This window comes from Engystomops pustulosus, chromosome 1 (assembly GCF_040894005.1).
Source record: "Engystomops pustulosus chromosome 1, aEngPut4.maternal, whole genome shotgun sequence".
In the NCBI taxonomy this organism is placed as follows: domain Eukaryota; kingdom Metazoa; phylum Chordata; class Amphibia; order Anura; family Leptodactylidae; genus Engystomops; species Engystomops pustulosus.
In genome coordinates this window covers 266,185,571-266,205,251 of record NC_092411.1, presented here as the reverse complement: position 1 = coordinate 266,205,251, position 19,681 = coordinate 266,185,571, and the positions used below count along the sequence as shown (strand labels likewise).

Here is a 19,681-nt window from a genome sequence, read left to right as displayed (position 1 = left end):
GAAAAAGTGAGATCATAGATGTCCAACAAGCACTATGTAAAGTACATTCCACTATTCTGAAGGAGGAGAAGCCTTTACTTCATTCAATGCATTGAATCGCAGGCACCCCCAGGCCCTCACTTACCTCTCCATGATCCTGCTCCCGTCCTGGCTAGGCCGTGCGCGTCTCCGCTCCCTAGGGTGCGCATGCTGGCACTCGGAGATTTAAAGGGCCAGCGCCCCTCTGATTGCCGGGTTTCCATAAAGACCGGCGGCTCCCATAATTCCCTGCCAGATCTTTGCACTTATTAGCCCTAGAGAAAGCTTCCCTGCGTTGTTTCTCTGACCTTCCTGTTCCCGTTCGGTGTTGATCTCTAGTTGTGACCTCAGACCTGACCTTTAACCTCTGCATCTCTGCCACCTGCCCTGACTGTCTGTCTGTGCCTGACCACTTGCCTGGACTCTGACACCGTGACCTTGGCTGCCACCGCAGGCTAGTTGCACCTGTGGAATGACCTGGTGACCTTGTGGTGGGCTCTGGTGAAGACCAGGTGCCACTTAGACTCCGGTCCCAGGTGTCAGCTAGTACCATTCCCTGCGATGGTCCAGGGTGTTCACTGACCCCGAACCCTGACAATCATCATATGAATCATCGGCTCTAGTTGGCCAAAAATTACAAGAGGTGGACAGTAAAAGATTGGAAATTGGTGATTTCGATTCATGAGACGAAAGTCAATAGACCAAGGTCTATTTCCTTGAGGGAAAAGGAGGCTAACGGGTCGAGAAATTGAAGGAACTCTCAAGTTCGGTAGAGGAAGCTTGATGATACTTTTCAAATACAAATTTGCATATTACCAGAAAATATTAATACCAGTCTATGATGTGCAATAATTGTGTAAGACACGCAACCAAGTCCAGTCGTTATGGTCAAAAAGTTTTCAAGTCATGAAGTACGTAGTAAAGGGGGGGGGGGTCACAGATGAGTAGAAACATTAAAAAGATTTCAGGTATTGCTAGACAGCTATGCCCCATGACCTCTAGACTCCATGACCTCTAAGCTCTTAATTTGTTTAGCAAATACCAAGACCTGCATCATCAATTACTTGTTATCTACGATAACATTGCTGCCTTCATTCTCAGCTCACAGGTTACAGCACCAATATGTTTATCTGTATGTAAGGAGAGCAGTGTCTTTATGAGACGAAAAAAAAAACATATAAATACTGTGGTCCATCGAGACATAGCAAAAGTTCACAGACGGCACAATGTTCCTCTTACAAATCATGGCAAGTTGTATATTGCATACAGGAGTAAATAAAGAATGACTTCTGTGAACTTTTGTATTGTTGGGGCTGAGAACTTCAGAAAATCAAAAAGGCAACTGATCTGGCCAGATTGGAAATGATTAAAACTTATGCTGGAAGTGGACTTTTTAAAACAATCTAGTTGACACTGGCAAAGCACCTAAGAGTCTAGGAGATCCCGTTTTCCTTACCTTCTATCCCATAAAGGAAATCTACCACCATGGATCTACCCATTAAGGTAGATCCGGTGGTAGGTGCATCTAATGTATGAAAGATTGCCCGTTTTTAGGGCTAATCTTTTAGTGCCCTGTATATTTTTTAATCTTTAATTGTGTTAATATGTAAATTTACCAAAAAGGCTACTGAGGCGTGGGGAACCTGGAAATGGAGCGGCTGCTTCATGCCCCAGTAGCCTGTCTAATCCTCCTACCCAGGCATCTTCAGCGCACAGACTCATCTGCGAACTCATGCGCAGAATACAGGCAGGTGGCTGAGCGGTCTCAGCTCCGAAGCCGGAGAAACCGAGCATGCACAGAACTCCGGTTTTGCGGTCAAGTGTGCACAACACCTCGTATCTGCACGCTGAAGATGTCTGGGTAGGAGGATCAAACAGGCTACTGGGGCATGGAGTAGTCGCGCCGTGTAGCCTCAGCTCCGGCTACTCCACGCCCCAGTAGCCTATTTGGTAAATTTACATATTAGCACAATTAAAGATGAAAAAATATAGAGAGGACTAAAGGATCAGCCCTAAAAAGGGTTATCCTTTCATACATTTGAAGCATCTACCACCGCATCTACCTCAATGGGTAGATCCATGGTGGTAGGTTTCCTTTAAACAGGAATCATGGGAGGTTTAAGGATTAAAAGAGTTGTACGAAATTTGATTGTTTCTCTTATGAACAAGACAGAGGTTAACCAGCTTATCAGTGGGCTGTTTGGACACTCATTGATTACGAGAACGGATTCCCACCAATCATGAGAATTTGTCCTACTGTTCCAATCAATCCTATGGGAGTGTTGTAAGTTAAAGAACACTATGAACTCTCATTCAATCTGTACACACCAATATGAAAAATTGTAAGTAGTAAGTCTACTGGAGTGATGAACTGGTCCGGTATTTTTCGTTGCTCCCGTTCAATGTCTACATGACTTTGCTGTGCTCGATACCCCTTTAGTATTGAATGGAGTGCCCAGACTCTCGCTTGATCTGCCACTTTAGAAATTATTTTTAAAAAGTTCCCCCATTCTGATGATCAACAGGGGTTCATTTTGGTGATTAGTGGGGGCCCTGACGGCGATATATTTATATATCTGCAGTTTTTCAAGTGTTTCAAATGAAAGTATCAAATTATAGATGGAATCAACTTTATTATAGATATTAGATGTGGAACCATAGTTATGAAAATAATTTAAGGTAACGCCTTTACAAACCTTTATAACAATGGATGCAAGAAATGAATATTATGGATAACATCTATAGTTCAGAGGTAGATCCCGTATTACTACATAGTATAGAGTAGTATAGACTCATCACTGGATTACAGGCTTTTTCTGGTTCTGTATGTATGGAGCTATACTCCTGAAATATAAGTCACCTGGTCAGCATGCTACAATGCATACACTAATACAGTATAATATACTGGCTCACATAAATACCAGCCATTTAAATACCATGGGTCAATACCATTAACTGCTCAATGCCATTTAACGCCGTTATCTGTGGGGGAAAGTTTAGCAGAACCCAAACTTTGGGGTTCAGGTCCACTTCCTACAAAAAAATCTGTACTGACATTTGCTACTTTTCTAATCATTTATGAAATATGAAAAGTGGAGTAGAATTTGGTTATGGATTCTAGGGTGATGTTAATGTATCTCTATTTATAAGGTAGAAATCCTGAAAATGAAAATAATTAAAGGACATCTACCACCAGGATGAAGGATTGTAAACCAAACACACTGACATACTGATGTGTGCCCCCCTGGAGGGATCCACTTTTCTTTAAGTTTCTTATACCCTTGTTTTTTGTTAGAATAAAAATTATGCAAATTAGACTGAGGGGCTCCAGGCTCCATTAAATCCTATGGAGCCAGGAGTCCCTCCGGCTCATCTGGCATAAGTAGCTAAAAGAAAACCAGATCCTTCCAGTTGGGGCACACACCAGTATGTTAGTGCACTTGGTTTACAATCCTTGATCCTGGTGGTAGATGTCCGTTAACTGGCATATTTAACCAATCCATGGAATAGGTCATCACTATTGGATCTGTGATGGTCTGACTCTCGCATCCTAACAATCATCTCATTTTAACTGCCTTAAGAACATCTACCACCAGGATGAAGGGATGTATGCAAATGAGTCCGAGGCTCCATAGGTGTTAATGGAGCCTGTCGCCCCTCAGGCTCATTTGCATACAGTCCTTCATCCTGGTGGTAGATGTTCTTTAAATACACAGATACAATTGACTGTTAAGGAATAGCCTCTGCTATTGAGTACTATTACTGGCAGGGACCTCTGCTATTGAGTACTATTACTGGCAGGGACCTCTGCTATTGAGTACTTTTACTGGCAGGGGCCTCTGCTATTGAGTACTATTACTGGCAGGGGCCTCTGCTATTGAGTACTATTACTGGCAGGAGAATCTGCTATTGAGTACTATTACTGGCAGGAGCCTCTGCTGTTGAGGACTATTACTGGCAGGGGCCTCTGCTATTGAGTACTATTACTGGTAGGGGCCTCTGTTATTGAGTATTATTACTGGTAGGGGCCTCTGCTATTGAGTACTATTACTGGTAGGGGCCTCTGTTATTGAGTACTATTACTGGTAGGGGCCTCTGCTATTGAGTACTATTACTGGCACGGGCCTCTGCTCTTGATTACTAATACTGGTAGGGACCTCTGCTATTGAGTACTATTACTAGCAGCGGCCTCTGCTATTGATTACTAATACTGGTAGGGGCCTCTGCTATTGAGTACTATTACTGGTAGGGGCCTCTGTTATTGAGTATTAATACTGGCAGGGGCCTCTGTTATTGAGTGCTATTACTGGTAGGGGCCTCTGTTATTGAGTACTATTACTGGTAGGGGCCTCTGTTATTGAGTACTATTACTGGTAGGGGCCTCTGTTATTGAGTACTATTACTGGTAGGGGCCTCTGTTATTGAGCACTATTACTGGTAGGGGCCTCTGTTATTGAGTACTATTACTAGTAGGGGCCTCTGTTATTGAGTATTATTACTGGTAGGGGCCTCTGTTATTGAGTACTATTACTGGTAGGGGCCTCTGTTATTGAGTACTATTACTAGTAGGGGCCTCTGTTATTGAGTACTATTACTGGTAGGGGCCTCTGTTATTGAGTACTATTACTGGTAGGGACCTCTGTTATTGAGTACTATTACTAGTAGGGGCCTCTGTTATTGAGTGCTATTACTGGTAGGGGCCTCTGTTATTGAGTGCTATTACTGGTAGGGGCCTCTGTTATTGAGTGCTATTACTGGTAGGGGCCTCTGTTATTGAGTACTATTACTGGTAGGGGCCTCTGTTATTGAGCACTATTACTGGTAGGGGCCTCTGTTATTGAGTACTATTACTGGTAGGGGCCTCTGTTATTGAGTATTATTACTGGTAGGGGCCTCTGTTATTGAGTACTATTACTGGTAGGGGCCTCTGTTATTGAGTACTATTACTAGTAGGGGCCTCTGTTATTGAGTACTATTACTGGTAGGGGCCTCTGTTATTGAGTACTATTACTGGCAGGGGCCTCTGTTATTGAGTACTATTACTGGTAGGGGCCTCTGTTATTGAGTACTATTACTAGTAGGGGCCTCTATTATTGAGTACTATTACTGGTAGGGGCCTCTGTTATTGAGTACTATTACTAGTAGGGGCCTCTGTTATTGAGTACTATTACTGGTAGGGGCCTCTGTTATTGAGTACTATTACTGGTAGAGGCCTCTATTATTGAGTACTATTACTGGTAGGGGCCTCTGCTATTGAGTACTATTACTGGTAGGGGCCTCTGCTATTGAGTACTATTACTGGTAGTGGCCTCTGCTATTGAGTACTATTACTGGCAGGGGCCTCTGTTATTCAGTACTATTACTGGCAGGGGCCTCTGTTATTGAGTACTATTACTGGTAGGGGCCTCTGTTATTGAGTACTATTACTGGTAGGGGCCTCTGTTATTGAGTACTATTACTGGTAGGGGCCTCTGTTATTGAGTACTATTACTGGTAGGGGCCTCTGCTATTGAGTACTATTACTGGTAGGGGCCTCTGCTATTGAGTACTATTACTGGTAGTGGCCTCTGCTATTGAGTACTATTACTGGCAGGGGCCTCTGTTATTGAGTACTATTACTGGCAGGGGCCTCTGTTATTGAGTACTATTACTGGTAGGGGCCTCTGTTATTGAGTACTATTACTGGTAGGGGCCTCTGTTATTGAGTACTATTACTGGTAGGGGCCTCTGTTATTGAGTACTATTACTGGTAGGGGCCTCTGCTATTGAGTACTATTACTGGTAGGGGCCTCTGTTATTGAGTACTATTACTGGCAGGGGCCTCTGCTATTGAGTACTTTTACTGGTAGGGGCCTGTGCTATTGAGTACTATTACTGGTAGGGGCCTCTGTTATTGAGTACTATTACTGGCAGGGGCCTCTGCTATTGAGTACTATTACTGGTAGGGGCCTCTGCTATTGAGCACTATTACTGGCAGGGGCCTCTGCTATTGAGTACTATTACTGGTAGGGGCCTCTGCTATTGAGCACTATTACTGGTAGGGGCCTCTGCTATTGATCACTATTACTGGCAGGGGCCTCTGCTATTGAGTACTATTACTGGTAGGGGCCTCTGCTATTGAGTACTATTACTGGTAGGGGCCTCTGCTATTGAGCACTATTACTGGCAGGGGCCTCTGCTATTGAGTACTATTACTGGTAGGGGCCTCTGCTATTGAGTACTATTACTGGTAGGGGCCTCTGCTATTGAGCACTATTACTGGTAGGGGCCTCTGCTATTAAGCACTATTACTGGTAGGGGCCTCTGCTATTGAGTACTATTACTGGTAGGGGCCTCTGCTATTGAGCACTATTACTGGCAGGGGTCTGGTGTCGGATTCAGCAATCTACCAGTCTGAGCCTAAACACAGTCTCTATGTAGAATTGTACTGTATTGGTTACTACTGGTAATATTACTGGTGAATTTTAGATAGTAAAACCTCTCTCTGTTCCTAAAGATATTTCTATTTTCTTTTAGCAGTACAACATATCACTTCTGAATAGTTTTACATTTTCAATAGTCCAGAGACGAAATATAATTGATTATCAATACAAAAATTCTACTTACGGACACAACAGCAGCCAAAATCTCAATACCCCCCGTGGATAAGGTGATGTACGGAATAGTCTGTGGGTGTATACCGGCCTCCTTAAATATACTGTTCGTATAAAACCAAATCTGTAGAGGATCAAAGCAACAGTGACCACATGTTATTAGAAATGCATCAATCAGTTTAGGGAAACCACTTTACCCATCTCCGGTGGTGCTAAGAGTAAAGTATTAGCCAACTTCTTGGCCTGGTGTCGTTGGGCATTCTCTAGATGGGTGCAGAGGACGTAGAGGAACATAAGCTGCTTCCCATACAAATAATAGTAATACAAGATCAGTAATACATTCAAGTTGGGGGTTGGGTACAATTTTTGCATTGGGACCCAGCAAGTTATTCCTCTACACCAAAGGGCACGGGGCTTCTAGATTTCAAGACACTGGTGGCAGATATATCCAATTTGCCCCCAGTAACAAAAAACTATCCCTGTTTGACCCTATTGTTGCAAGTTAGATTCAACCACACCCTCAGCAACCAGCCTGTTGGTTTACATGTGTATTACAGAAAGTAAGTTATTAAAAATACAGTATATATTTGTTTTAATGCCGGGTATTTACTTTTTATATTTTTCCATTAAGGAATCTAAATTGGGGCTTGTTTTTTGCTGGATGAGATGTGGTTTTAATTACTTAATTTGGTATATACAACTTTTAAAAGGGTTGTACATACTGCCATTTTTACTTAATGATGGAGGGACAAGTGTAGCATGCTTCCTGCTGTTCATTTGAATTCTATGGGATAATTGGGAAATGAGGAAAGAGCTCGACTATCTCCAGGTCTGTCAATGTGAAGGTGAGGTGGGGTGCCAGATATACCTGAGCATTGGGCTCTCCAAATTCTTATGCTCTCATTACATTGAATGGAGTGGAAGGAGATATTCCTGACCTAGTGCTCCATCAGTTAGTAAGAATGGTACCCAAATTCTCAGGTTCAGTGGGGAGCGAGGAGTTAAACCCCCACTTATCTTATTGTTGTCCTTGATCCTGTGCATAGGGAATAATAATCAGAAATGAAATATCCCCTTTAGCTGTCTTTAAAGGGAACCTGTCACTACATTTTAATAAATACTGCCAGTAACAATTTCCCATAGAGATATATTAACTAAATGATACCCTTCTTTTAGCTAAAAATTGTTTCCCTTACATCCCTGTAAAATAAAATTTGTTATCTTATCTCGCATCAGCAGTGAGTCTTGGATGAATCCAGTGGCTCCTCTCCATGCCTCCTTCTCACCCACCATTCAGTAATTCATGTCATGTGACCAGGGTGATATCATCTAAGGTCCTTCACATTTGCAATATCTACCCCATGTATGCATCTGATCACATGAAATCACAGCAACCTCAACTGAGTCATGATTTCAGACACATACATGGGGTAGACTTTGCTAATGTTAGTGGGTAAAAGACCTTAGATGACATCACCGTGGTCATATGACATGAAGTGCTGAATGGTGAGAAGGAGACATGGGGAGGAGCCGCTGGACTCAGCTGAGCTGGACACACAACCATCTGACTCACTGTTGATGCCAGATAAGATAACAAAGTTGATTTTATGGGGATGTCAGGGAACCAAATTCTAGATAAAAGAATGGTGGCATTTAGTAATTAGGGCTCTATGGGAACCTGTCACTAGTTGTATATGTGAAAAAGGTGGTGACAAGTTCCCTTTAACCTCAGCTTCTGCTCTAACAAACACATAGACAGAGATCCTCCTGTAACTATTATGTATTATTATGTCACAATGAAGTTCATTAAGTCATATACTGTAGATACTTACAGCATTCAGACCGCACAGCTGGTAGGAAGCCATCGTTACGATGACGGTGATAATCTGCCACCTCACTGAACGCATCCTGAAAAGCTCCATCACCGACACCAAATGAATGTTCCTCTGTATCCGGGTCTCTGCCAGGACGTCTTCAATATCTTGAGAAACATCCTTCTTTCCAAGGAAGGTGCGGAAAGCTAAGTAAAATAAGAATTTCATTCACAGTGAATGGTTTTTACAGTTTATGGGGTAATATAATATAATTCTATAAAGCAAAACCGACTGCATTTAGCTGGTTCTACCCTGACAATAGACTCCATTACGATTCTTCGAATTTATGAGATGAATTTTATTACCGTACATTACATTGTGATGAATTGAGAATAACTCATCTTACATAACTGGAAATCATCTCATCAAGTTACGATCTGATTTGAAAAAGCTTTATGCTGTAGAATATTCTGCTTCTAATATAGGAATATTAAGGCTCGTTGAGCTAATAGAGAACACCCAATGATAAGGACGCCACTGAACAGTATCACGGGCGCGTTGCCAAAAATGACCTATAGCTGGAATGGATTTGACATTTCTTTCTATGGCGCAGCAAGAAGCAAAGGGAGATTACAAATGTAGCTGGTTACAGTCTGTGTTCTGTGACTTCAATACATACAATGGGGCACATTTACTAGGAACAGTGCAGTGTGCTGTGTAGTGTGCAGGGGGTGCCAGATTCAGGATCTCTGGTGCCCATTCTTCATGAATCTGGTGCCCCCTGCACTGCCACGACAGAGTGCACCAATTTTTTTTTGGTGCACCTTTAACATGGGGCTTGCAAACACAATTCTGTCGGACGTTGCATGATAAATGTGACACAGGGTCCGACTGAGCACCGGAGCGCCCCCTTCAGTGCTGAAATTTGCATGCGACACAAATGTGGTGCGGACCCTTCTTAAATACCTATGCAAGTAGTTTGCACTGAAAAGAATGTGCAAAGTCTTCCAGAAAACTGGCGCACGGAGCTTAGTAAATGTGGGCCCATGTACGGGATGGTAGATGCTGCAGATCGGACTGAAGTCTTATGGTAGGGAATGAGACTTTCCCTATGGATTGTTAAAAATTATTAAGGAGGTGTTAGGATAAAATGATATTGTTCAAACAAGCTTACTTTGGTTAATAAATCTAAACAATTTTTGTATTTACCGTCATTTAACAGAATTTATTGAATTATGCTGTTTCTCTATGCTCATGTCCGCAGGTGTTGTGAGATGATAAGCTTTTAAAAAAATATTATTGAAATTTAGCATGAAGAGCACAGTGCTCAGCTATCTCCAGCACTACATTCATTGTAAATGGAATATCACGGGTGCCCCCACAATCCATTTCTCAGATAGCTTTGCAGCGGGCTCTGGTGAAAACCAGGTGCCACTCTTGGACCAGGTGTTGGCTAGTACCATCTCCCACGGTGGTCTAGGGGGTCCACTGATCCTGAATCCTGACATGGAAGTGATGGAGATAACCAAGTGCTGTGCTCAGCAATTTACGACAATCCCATACGAATGCATGGAGTGACAAGATGATTTCCAGTCTTCATCTCTTGGGTATTGACATAATTATGTGGCCAATTTACAGGCAATCCCCACGTTACGTACAAGATAGATTCTTTAGGTTTGTACTTGCTGAATTTGTATGTAAGTCGGAAGAGGTATATTTTATTTTTGTTACTAGAGACAATTTTTTTTTTTGTCCCAGTGACAATTGGATTTTAACCCCTTCCCACACCCTGATGTAATTGCACATAATAAGGTTCGGGTAGTTACCGGAACATGATGTACAGTTTCGTCATTTGTCATTTAATACATTGTGATTGTTTAATTTTTGTCAAAAATTAATGTATTGTTTACAAAAAAAATCACAGCTTGTAAATTATACCTCCATTTTGTTTAACCCCCGTGAAACATCTAAAGGGTCAACACACTTCTTAAAGGTGATTTTGCATACATTGAGGGTTGTCGTTTCTAAAATGCCATCATTTACGGGATATTGCTGTTATTTAGGCCTCTCAAAGTCACTTAAAGCTGAGCAGGTGCCTCTAAATAAGAGTTTTGGAGATTTTCACAAAAATGAAAAAATTGCACCCAAATCTCTGAATCTCCTAATAACCTACAAAAGAGAGAGGATGCATAAAAAGTCCATGCCGATATAAAGTAGACACACCACACACTAAATTTTATAGTTAGAAGGACCTTCACCCATAAAATCCTCATACATCTGTTTGTGCTCTCAATACACATGTACATTTCAGGACCTTTAAAGGTCCAAAGGTCCTGAAACCGCAGATTGTTAGAAAGCAGTAGGGACACATCCACCATTCCCCAAGAAGCTGATTCTAGTAGCATTTGTAGGAAGTGAATCCAGACTTGTAGGGACTATAATATTCACATAGCCCAGGGACCAGGGCAGTTGTAAATCTGTTGTGATTTCCTGTTCTGCTGGTTAGAGGGGGGCTCAGAATTCAAGACACCCTCAATGAGACAATTGAACCCTATCCTGTAGATATGTGTTTTTTTGGTAAAAGCTTTTAAATTCTGGTATATTTAGATCTAAATATTATATATTATACTAGTGTAATATAATATATATATATATATATTTTGTATCAAGCACCTGGAATTCTAGCAGTTATAGTAGTTATATAGTCATTTATATAGAAGAAAAATGTGGCATACGGGGGACATTTACTAACAGAGTTTGTCCATACACCTGGAAAAAAAATTCTGATTTATAGGTGAATGCACATTGAAAAGTTAAGTACCAAGTACTGGCCTACTTACATCCCAAACCTCCCAGGAATTGAAGGGAGCTGAGTACACATATTTATCTAATAAGAAAGTCTGCCACTGAGTCACTACAGGATGAAAACAGAGACATAAATTGTCCAAGAACTAATGAGAAAAATCCCGGATCACTGCAGCCTAACGTGTGCACAAGGATCAGAAGAGTATCTACTTCTACAGCAAATCTAATCCGTTATATAGATCATTAGGATAGGTCACCATTGTTTGTTTAATAATTGGTGGTCAATCAGTGGCCGAATAGTATCCTGCCATAACTACTGGCAAGCGAACTTATAGATGGGGCCAGCGTGCCAGAAAGCCTGGCACATCACGGCTGATATCCACTGATGGGAGCTACAGTCATAATCCATCAGTCAGTGTATAGAGAATGGAGGACCACCAGGGTCAGAAAGTAAGTTGTGTTTTTAATTTTACACAATTTTGCCCATTTTATTTGGTTTCCCACCATGATAACCCCTTATAATTATACAATGTTAATAAGAAATATTTTATAATAATTTTAATTGGAAGCAGAGCTGGATTCAGACCAGGGGCGTAACTATAGGGGGTGCAGAGGTTGCGATCGCACCTGGGCCCAAGAGGTTTAGGGGGCCCTCATGGTGTCACTTTCCCATATGAGAAGACTATTACTATAAACCATACATTATAGTCGGGGGCCTGGCAAAGACTTTGCACTGGGGCCCACCAGCTTCTAGTTACGCCACTGATTCAGACTATGATTCACCCAAAACTGTACCCAATCTTAACTAGGATTACAACTTCTCGACCCAACACTTGAGTTACTTCCATGTCCCATACACAGTACATAAAGTGTGTGTTAAAATCTAATAAAGGGCAGATTGGGTGATAATTGAGTCATAAATTCAGTCTTTTTTTTTCGGGAACGAACCGTAACCTACCCATAAAGTGAAAAGGGGTCTTCTACTTTTGCAGAAAACCCTAATATAAGAAGTATTTGGGGGAAATGCCTAAAGATGCAATTTACTTACCCCTCTAAAGGGTGTCCTTGACTCTTCCAGCCACAAGATCTTGGGGCGTCCAATACTACACCAGATTCATCATCAGGCACAGCATAAGACCATATGGACCATCTGTGATGTTCTTTTTTCTGGTCTTCCAGTGGTCTCAACAGTCATAACCGAGGCCAGGGAAAGGCTAAGACATCAGGTATACTATGAATGGGATCTTATTACAGATGATCTGTAGGGAGGGGAAGCATAGGGGAGTCTGTGGTCCCCTTAGGACCCACAGATTCCCTCCAAAGGGGCAATTTTCTGCAGAAACTTTAATACAATAATCATAACAGTTTGTCGAATATGAAAATTGGCCTAAATCTCTGATGGTTGTAAGGCGCTCATGACCAGTTTTGCCAGGAGCCAAGGGCTCTCATTTTCTCAATATTATTCACTTTCTTTTTATCTTGTTTCTTACTTTTAAGTTCTACTTTTGCTTTTCGGATGACATTTAACAATGAGCAGCATCGGACCCCACAATAATTATCCCCCGCAATGCATTACGATTAAGAAGCTCCTGATGTAACTCTAAGCACAACTCCGAGACGACGTACAGGACAAACAAGCATTAAAAAAAATGTAAAGCAAGATTAAAAACAGATTGTCTGAAATAATTATTCATGTCCCCATTTATCACCATCGAATGTTCCACTTCATTACATTATCTAAGACCCCGGCGTAACAAGCCCGCATCCCACTCGCAGCTTTACATAGAATTACTTAAAGTCTTCATTTCGTATTCTCTCCTACACACAGGGCAAAAATCATTTTTCTTAGCAGAAAGATTACAGAATACTCAAGTGTATGTGACTTTATGTCATTCAATGCTCAATCTTAGCAAGAAAAAGTGAAAATGCCAGTTATTTATGCAGATAAAAAATTCTCGATAAATTTGTTGTCGCTGAGCACGTCCATAGCAGCGGTGTATCTGTAGAGGTCACAGCTCTTGGGCCCCTCTCAAAGCACTTTGTTATCTTTAGACGTCTTCCAAGAACTTTATTTTTCTTTACAGACACATAATTTCTTTTGGCCCCCTAGGGTACTTGAACCATAAGGGGTTTGATTGATCTTACAATATACTGCAACACAAGAGTAGTGCAGTATTTACCCCATCTGAATTGGACCCTACCTATAGAGTCTAATTCAGATTACTCTTCGATAGAGAGACAGTTACATCATGTGATATTACGGTGCTAAGAGACTGCTGAGCACACGGAGGTATCTGAATGTTGTGGTCCCTGTGTTTCCAGAAAAGGTGTTTTATGTTTGCCAATATTGAGATTTCTGTATTTGATGCTAGCACAGTTCCCTGAATCCAATTCTACTCCATATATTGGGTAAGATAGGTGAAATTAAAACTACTTTACTGTATATTCATTTAAAAACACATGTCCATCATGTGTGGTAGATGTAAGACAAGCCTATGCCTTTCAGCTTGTATTCACTATAAATAAGGCCTAGATACAAGCCAAAACGTGTATGTGTAATGGCCCGCTGGTCGGAGACATTACAAACCTTTATACTTCAGTTGATCCTTAGCTATGTAGGTGAAACACGACTGACTATATCCTATAGTCTAAGTGGTCCTATATGATGTTCCCCTTAATGATGTATTTATTTCTTGGTATTGACACCTTCTACTGTCCCTTTCTGGTAATACAGCTTTATGTTGTCTGCCTGGAAGGGAGGGTATACGTGTTTACCAATTATAACTACAGTAATGTTTCATGATTGTCAATACTGTTCTGCCACAAAGTTCTTTATTAGTAGATCCTTGAAACTCCGCCCAGAGTGGAAGTTAACTTATACACCCTCTGGATGAAAGTTCCAGAGATTCTCTCAGACTTGACAGAGAACAATCTTAGTGCTCCTGGTATAGGACAGTATATAGGACACATGGCCTGCAGACTAGTAACCTGCTGCTGCTGTCTCATCTGATGGCAATCTCCCTCCTTCAGGCCTGCAGCTCTGAATCCCTACAGAGACTTCCTTAACATTGGGGCCCAAGCAGTCACTACCTACCCCAGCCCCCGGTTCCTGAATCTAGGCTGTGAGCTTTCTTTACCAGACTGCATCCAACCAGTTACCTAAGACGTTGGCAGATAGGACCACTACTTTAGCTTCTTATGTTTGCTATGTTGAAGTCTTAGAGTAAAGAGTAAATTTTGCGTTCTACTTCTTGTCTCCACCTGACTGCTGCTAACATTACGGACCTCCCCTCTGCCATGTACCCGGGGATCCCTACATCACACATACAGAAGTGCCCAAGGGGGGAAATCTCCATCGTACTGTGGTCTCCCCCTCTTCTTGCAAACCCTGTCTGGTGTGGTTGAGGCCTGTCCCACCTGGACCAAGTGACCATGACAAGTCATGACCATGCACCACCGCCAGCCACTCAGGTGCCAGGGGAATCCAGATGCCACCATACCGAAAGGTCAGTCCCAGGTGGGAGAACGATGATACTATGATAATATCATCCCAATACTAAGAACTGAACTAAACAGCACTTCTCCAAATTTTCTATCCAAAGTGAGACAGATGTAGCACTGGGGATGTGTGATCTTTGTTCACTTGACCATAACAACAAATTGGAGAACAGGCAAACCTAGTGCATCCCATCAACATATAAAGAAAGAGAGCCCATAGGAAAAAGAGTAGAATAAAGTATAGTGGTGTTACCAAAATTTATGATCCTTTTCTTAGTTCTGCTATTGGATACAAGAAGTAAGCAGAGAGTGTTACCAAGTGAGCGTGAAGCTGATGTTTTATTCATCACTTTTTTCAGCAGAGAGATCAAGTGCCAAGAGACAAGCCACCTGACATTTATCTTTCATGAAGGAATGAAAGTGCCTTGTGACTCTAGAAATTGGGATTACGCACTGAAAATAGACGTATCAGAAGAAAGTTTGGCGGTCCTGAGGCTACAGTACTGCGGTATACACGGAGCTCATGTTTGTCATAATATACTTCAAAGTAGGAAAGTAATAGAACTGAAAGAATAGTTTTCGAGTGGCACGCACAGGTCCCGTCACTCTTTTCTTGTGGGTGTAAGGAATTCGGTATTAGATTTTCAATTTTACATGGAAAAAGAATAGTAGATGTACTTATAATGATATCACAAAACTTCTGCCTCTTAGTTCTTCTGTCTGAGAAAATAATTTGAAAGCTAAGTGACCACTATTCAGCGTGGTGGCTCAGTGGTTAGCACTACAGCCTTGCTGAGCTGGGTCCTGGGTACAAGTCCTATCCAGGTCAAAATTTAAAGGGAGTTTGTATGTTCTTTCCGTGTTTGCGTGGGTTTCCTACGGGTCCTCTGGTTTCCTCCCACACTCCAAAACATACTGGTAGGTTGATTAGATTGTGAGCCCCATGGGGACAGGGACTGATGTGACAAGCTCTGTGCAGCGCTGTGTAATCTGTGTGCACTATATAAATAAAGGAATTATTATAAGTCACTTATCTTGAACATAGAAGATCAGCAGAACAATTCTTTGGAACCATGATATTTGTTGGTAATGTTTATGAAGTCTTGATAGCGCCTAGGGGCATAGCCGTTGGACTAATGACTGCTCAAAGGTGGCTAGCAGTCCGAATACAATAAAAGGTGTGTGGCCCCTTTAATTGGAGGTTGCCGTATCCTCTCTCATCTTCATTCATCAAGGGATGTGCTGGGGGCGTGGCTAGTAATGTGGGCGGTACAAGAGGTGGGCACATGCTTAAATACTCTGAACAGCAGAGAACCCCCCCTCATTTTCATCGGTTTTCCCTCCCTTTTTAAATCTTTTTTCGTGTATTTTTTGTCGCAGCGGGTGGTTTTTCAGGGTAAGGCATACAGGGGGTTATCTGGTGTTATGTAAAGTGGAATGATTGAAAGTGTCTATATATTCAAATAAAGAAATGGTTAAATTATTAATGGTTACAATAAAGCTGTGGCCAACCCCGAGTCAACCCACAATCGAGAATGGTTAAGCAATGGTTTCTGTGAGGTTATTTATATTTGGACTAAATTTGAGACTCTGGGAGCTCACTTTGTGCTTTGCTAATGAATCACAAATTTTAAGATAACGACAAAAAGAATCATAATCTAAAAATAGCAACCAAAGTGTATCAGGCAAAAACAGAATCCAGGAGAAGAATCTATATCTATATTTTTAGCCAGTTTGCAAAGAGGATGGCAAGAGGGCGCAGGATGACAGACAGGACAGTGAGCCCAAAGCTGAGCCCCCACGCTGTCACCTATCTACTTATTGGCCCCACCCTAAGTGGTAGGCAGTAACTAGGAGCCCTTCCCTTCCTATGTCACAGTGCAGACACGAAACAAACAAAAAAACACTGAAAGCAGAGCCAGAGGTCCGGGTCACAATGAAGATAGCAGGTACAGAGCAGAATCTCAGTCCAACGGGATAATTGAGGGTACTATAGCCGAGATCAGAAAACCAGGAAAAGCTAAAGAACTACAATAGGAAGCACAATCAACATACAGAGCTGAGATAAGAGAAACATGGACAGGGCTAAACTACAAAGAACAGAGTGGGGCTCAGTAAATCAAAACACAACAAAAGCTAAGTTGCAGTTCACACACAGGAAACACAAACAAATTAATGCCACTGAATGTGCCAACTGTGGATAGAGGGGCATTTTGGCATGGACATTATAGTACCCCCTCTTTTATGAGGGGCCACCGGATCCTCATTATGCCTTCCCGGGTTTGGAAGGAGGGCAATTGCAATCTTGAGGGGAGGAGTCTGCATTAGGCAACAAAATCTTGTGACCATGAGGTGATCACCAATAAGACCGAGTCACAAGACACTTGGGGGGTCATTTACTAAGGGCCCGATTCGCGTTTTCCGGACGTGTTACCGTTTTGCAACGATTTTCCCTGAATTGCCCCAGGATTTTGGCGCACGCAATCGGATTGTGGCGCATCGGCGCCGGAATGCACGTGATGGAAATCGGGGGGCGTGGCTGAATGATAACCCGACGGATTTTTTTTTAAAAAGTGTCGCGGGACACGCACTTACCTTCACCAGGTATAGGATGGTGCATTCCGGCGGACCTCGGGGAACTTCAGCGCAGCAGCGACATCTGGTGGACGTCAGAGGAACTGCCTTAGTGAATCGCCGGAAGACCCGAATCCACCGCACAGAACGCGCCGCTGGATCGCGAATGGACCGGGTAAGTAAATCTGCCCCTCTGTCTGCAGTGCACAGAACGAAACGCAAAACTTATCACTTAAATTATACAACTAACAAGAAGTACAATGTGTTACGAGAAAACAATATCAAAATCATCTGGATATGTTAAAGCGTTCCCAAGTTGTAACCAATTATCATGACACAATCTGTAAATCGAGTCTGGACATTAAGCTGAAAACAAGTGTCGAGGAACATTACGGGTTAAGATCCCAGGCTATTTTTATAATACTTAATACTTAAGAACACCTGACTAACATACGACCCCTAGTTACAAACGGACCTCTGGATGTTGGTAATTTACTGTACTTTAGTCCTAGGCTACAATAATCAGCTATAACAGTTATCACAGGCGTCTGTAATGAAGCTGTAGTGTTAATCCTGGTTCTTATGACAATCCAACATTTTTAAAATCCAATTGTCACAGAGGCCAAAAAAATGTTGACTGGGGTTACAATGATAAAGTATACGGTTCCGACTTAGATACAAACTCAACTTAAGAACAAACCTACAGAACCTATCTTGTATGTAACCCGGGTACTGCCTGTACATCGTATTTACAGTTACATATATGACTGATTGCAAACACAAACCCGTAAAAGCTCATCTCATATATCATATTAATCTTTAAAAATCACAAAATGTGCATTCATTGTGTTAACATATGAATAACATGTAAATAATTACAAGACATAAATCCCTCAGGGCAAAAGGTATAGAAATCTCCTGTAATATGTACATTTACCTAAATGAGATAGCAGCAGTTCATTATTACAGAAATAATTGCACGACTTCCAGCCGACGAGAAAGCCAAGGGCCATATTAATCCCTGTCAAATCATATTCTTAATCAAAAACACGGCATCACAAGCGTGACTTCTTTCCCTCTCATCCTCCTCAATGTCAAGTGAAAGAGAAAACAAGACAAATTGGCTGAATTTTTCTAAAGAGCAAGAGCAAAACTTTCCTAGAATGTAAAACATCCGCGATGAAAGTAAACATGGCAAAATGAGTAGAGCACAACTAGTTGAACGTAAATTCCCACAACGGCCTCTGTACGAGTCCCATCTGATTTGATTGTCCACCTGCCATCCAGTGTCGCACAGCATCTAAGGATATTACAGAAAGCTGAATTCCTTCCACTTTTCCATGGGTACCTCCATGAAGTGATTAGGGCTTCCTAAAGTTTTCAGGTCAAACAGAAGTTTTACTCAGACTGTCCCTACAAATGCAGCCCCGGAAATCATGACACTTGAATAGCGACTGTTCTCACCTACCATCTTCTCGCTTCCCTTCTAAAGTGTAGTCTCCTTTGGACAGGATCCTCCCTCTTTGTACCAGTTTGTCACTATGTAAGCTGTTTAATATATATGAGTTTTTTTAAAAACATATGTTTTTTCATATGTACAATGCCATGGAATTAATGGGCTGAGATGTTTCTTCAAGTATATTGGAGGCTTGGCCTCTGAGATGTTCAACCTCTTGAAATAAGTCATCACCATCCACCCTAAAACATACTGGGGCAAATTTACTTACCTGGTCCGGTCACGATCCCCGTTTCGGACGGTGCGAAGTCCGGCGCGATTCACGTAGCTTGTGTGCCCGAGTTCCTGCATCCGTCGCTTCCCGCCGAGCTCCGCCGGAGTTCACCTTCTTCTTCCCGGTGCTTGTAAGTGCGTGTTTTGCAACACAATTTGAAATGTTAAATCCTGCGCGTAGTCCGACGGCCCGCCCTTCGATTTGTGTCGCGTGCAAGCCGGCGCTGATGCGCCAAAATCCGATCGCGTGCGCCAAAATCCCCTGTTAAATGTGGCGCAAAACGAAAATGTGCTCTGCGGACCCTTAGTAAATGAGCCCCACTGTTTAGCCAGCGTCTACAGTTTTAGATTTTGGCTAAAAGCAGTGTCAGCACAACCTTAAAATAGCGAGTAAGACAAGTTTTTTGACTCTAGTAAACCGTCAAGGAACGTCAAGATATATCACAGATTTTAGATTTCTTATGGATGACACAACAAAATACAACAAAATACAACTGCCATTATATGATTTCAACTATGTAGCAAGTTCATCTCCAGAGAACCTACGGGTCACGTCTATCCCAATGTGACCAAACTGGCTAATGCGTCTGCAGGTTTGTGTACTTTCAACTAAAACCAACAAAGTCAAAGGGGCACATTTACTTACCCGG

General features: G+C 42.0%; 1 protein-coding gene across 2 annotated transcripts in view; it reads right to left on the bottom strand.

Annotated features, from left to right (window-relative positions):
• The window catches only part of SLC2A9 (solute carrier family 2 member 9), a 175,632-nt gene that overhangs the window by 84,249 nt on the left and 71,702 nt on the right, over positions 1 to 19,681 (bottom strand). For both annotated transcript variants that reach the window (XM_072126078.1, XM_072126079.1), the window contains exons 9-10: positions 8,444 to 8,631; positions 6,625 to 6,735 (exon numbers count right to left, since the gene is read on the bottom strand). In XM_072126078.1, the coding sequence (XP_071982179.1) occupies positions 6,625 to 6,735; positions 8,444 to 8,631 (299 nt within the window). The remainder of the gene's footprint in view (positions 1 to 6,624; positions 6,736 to 8,443; positions 8,632 to 19,681) is intronic.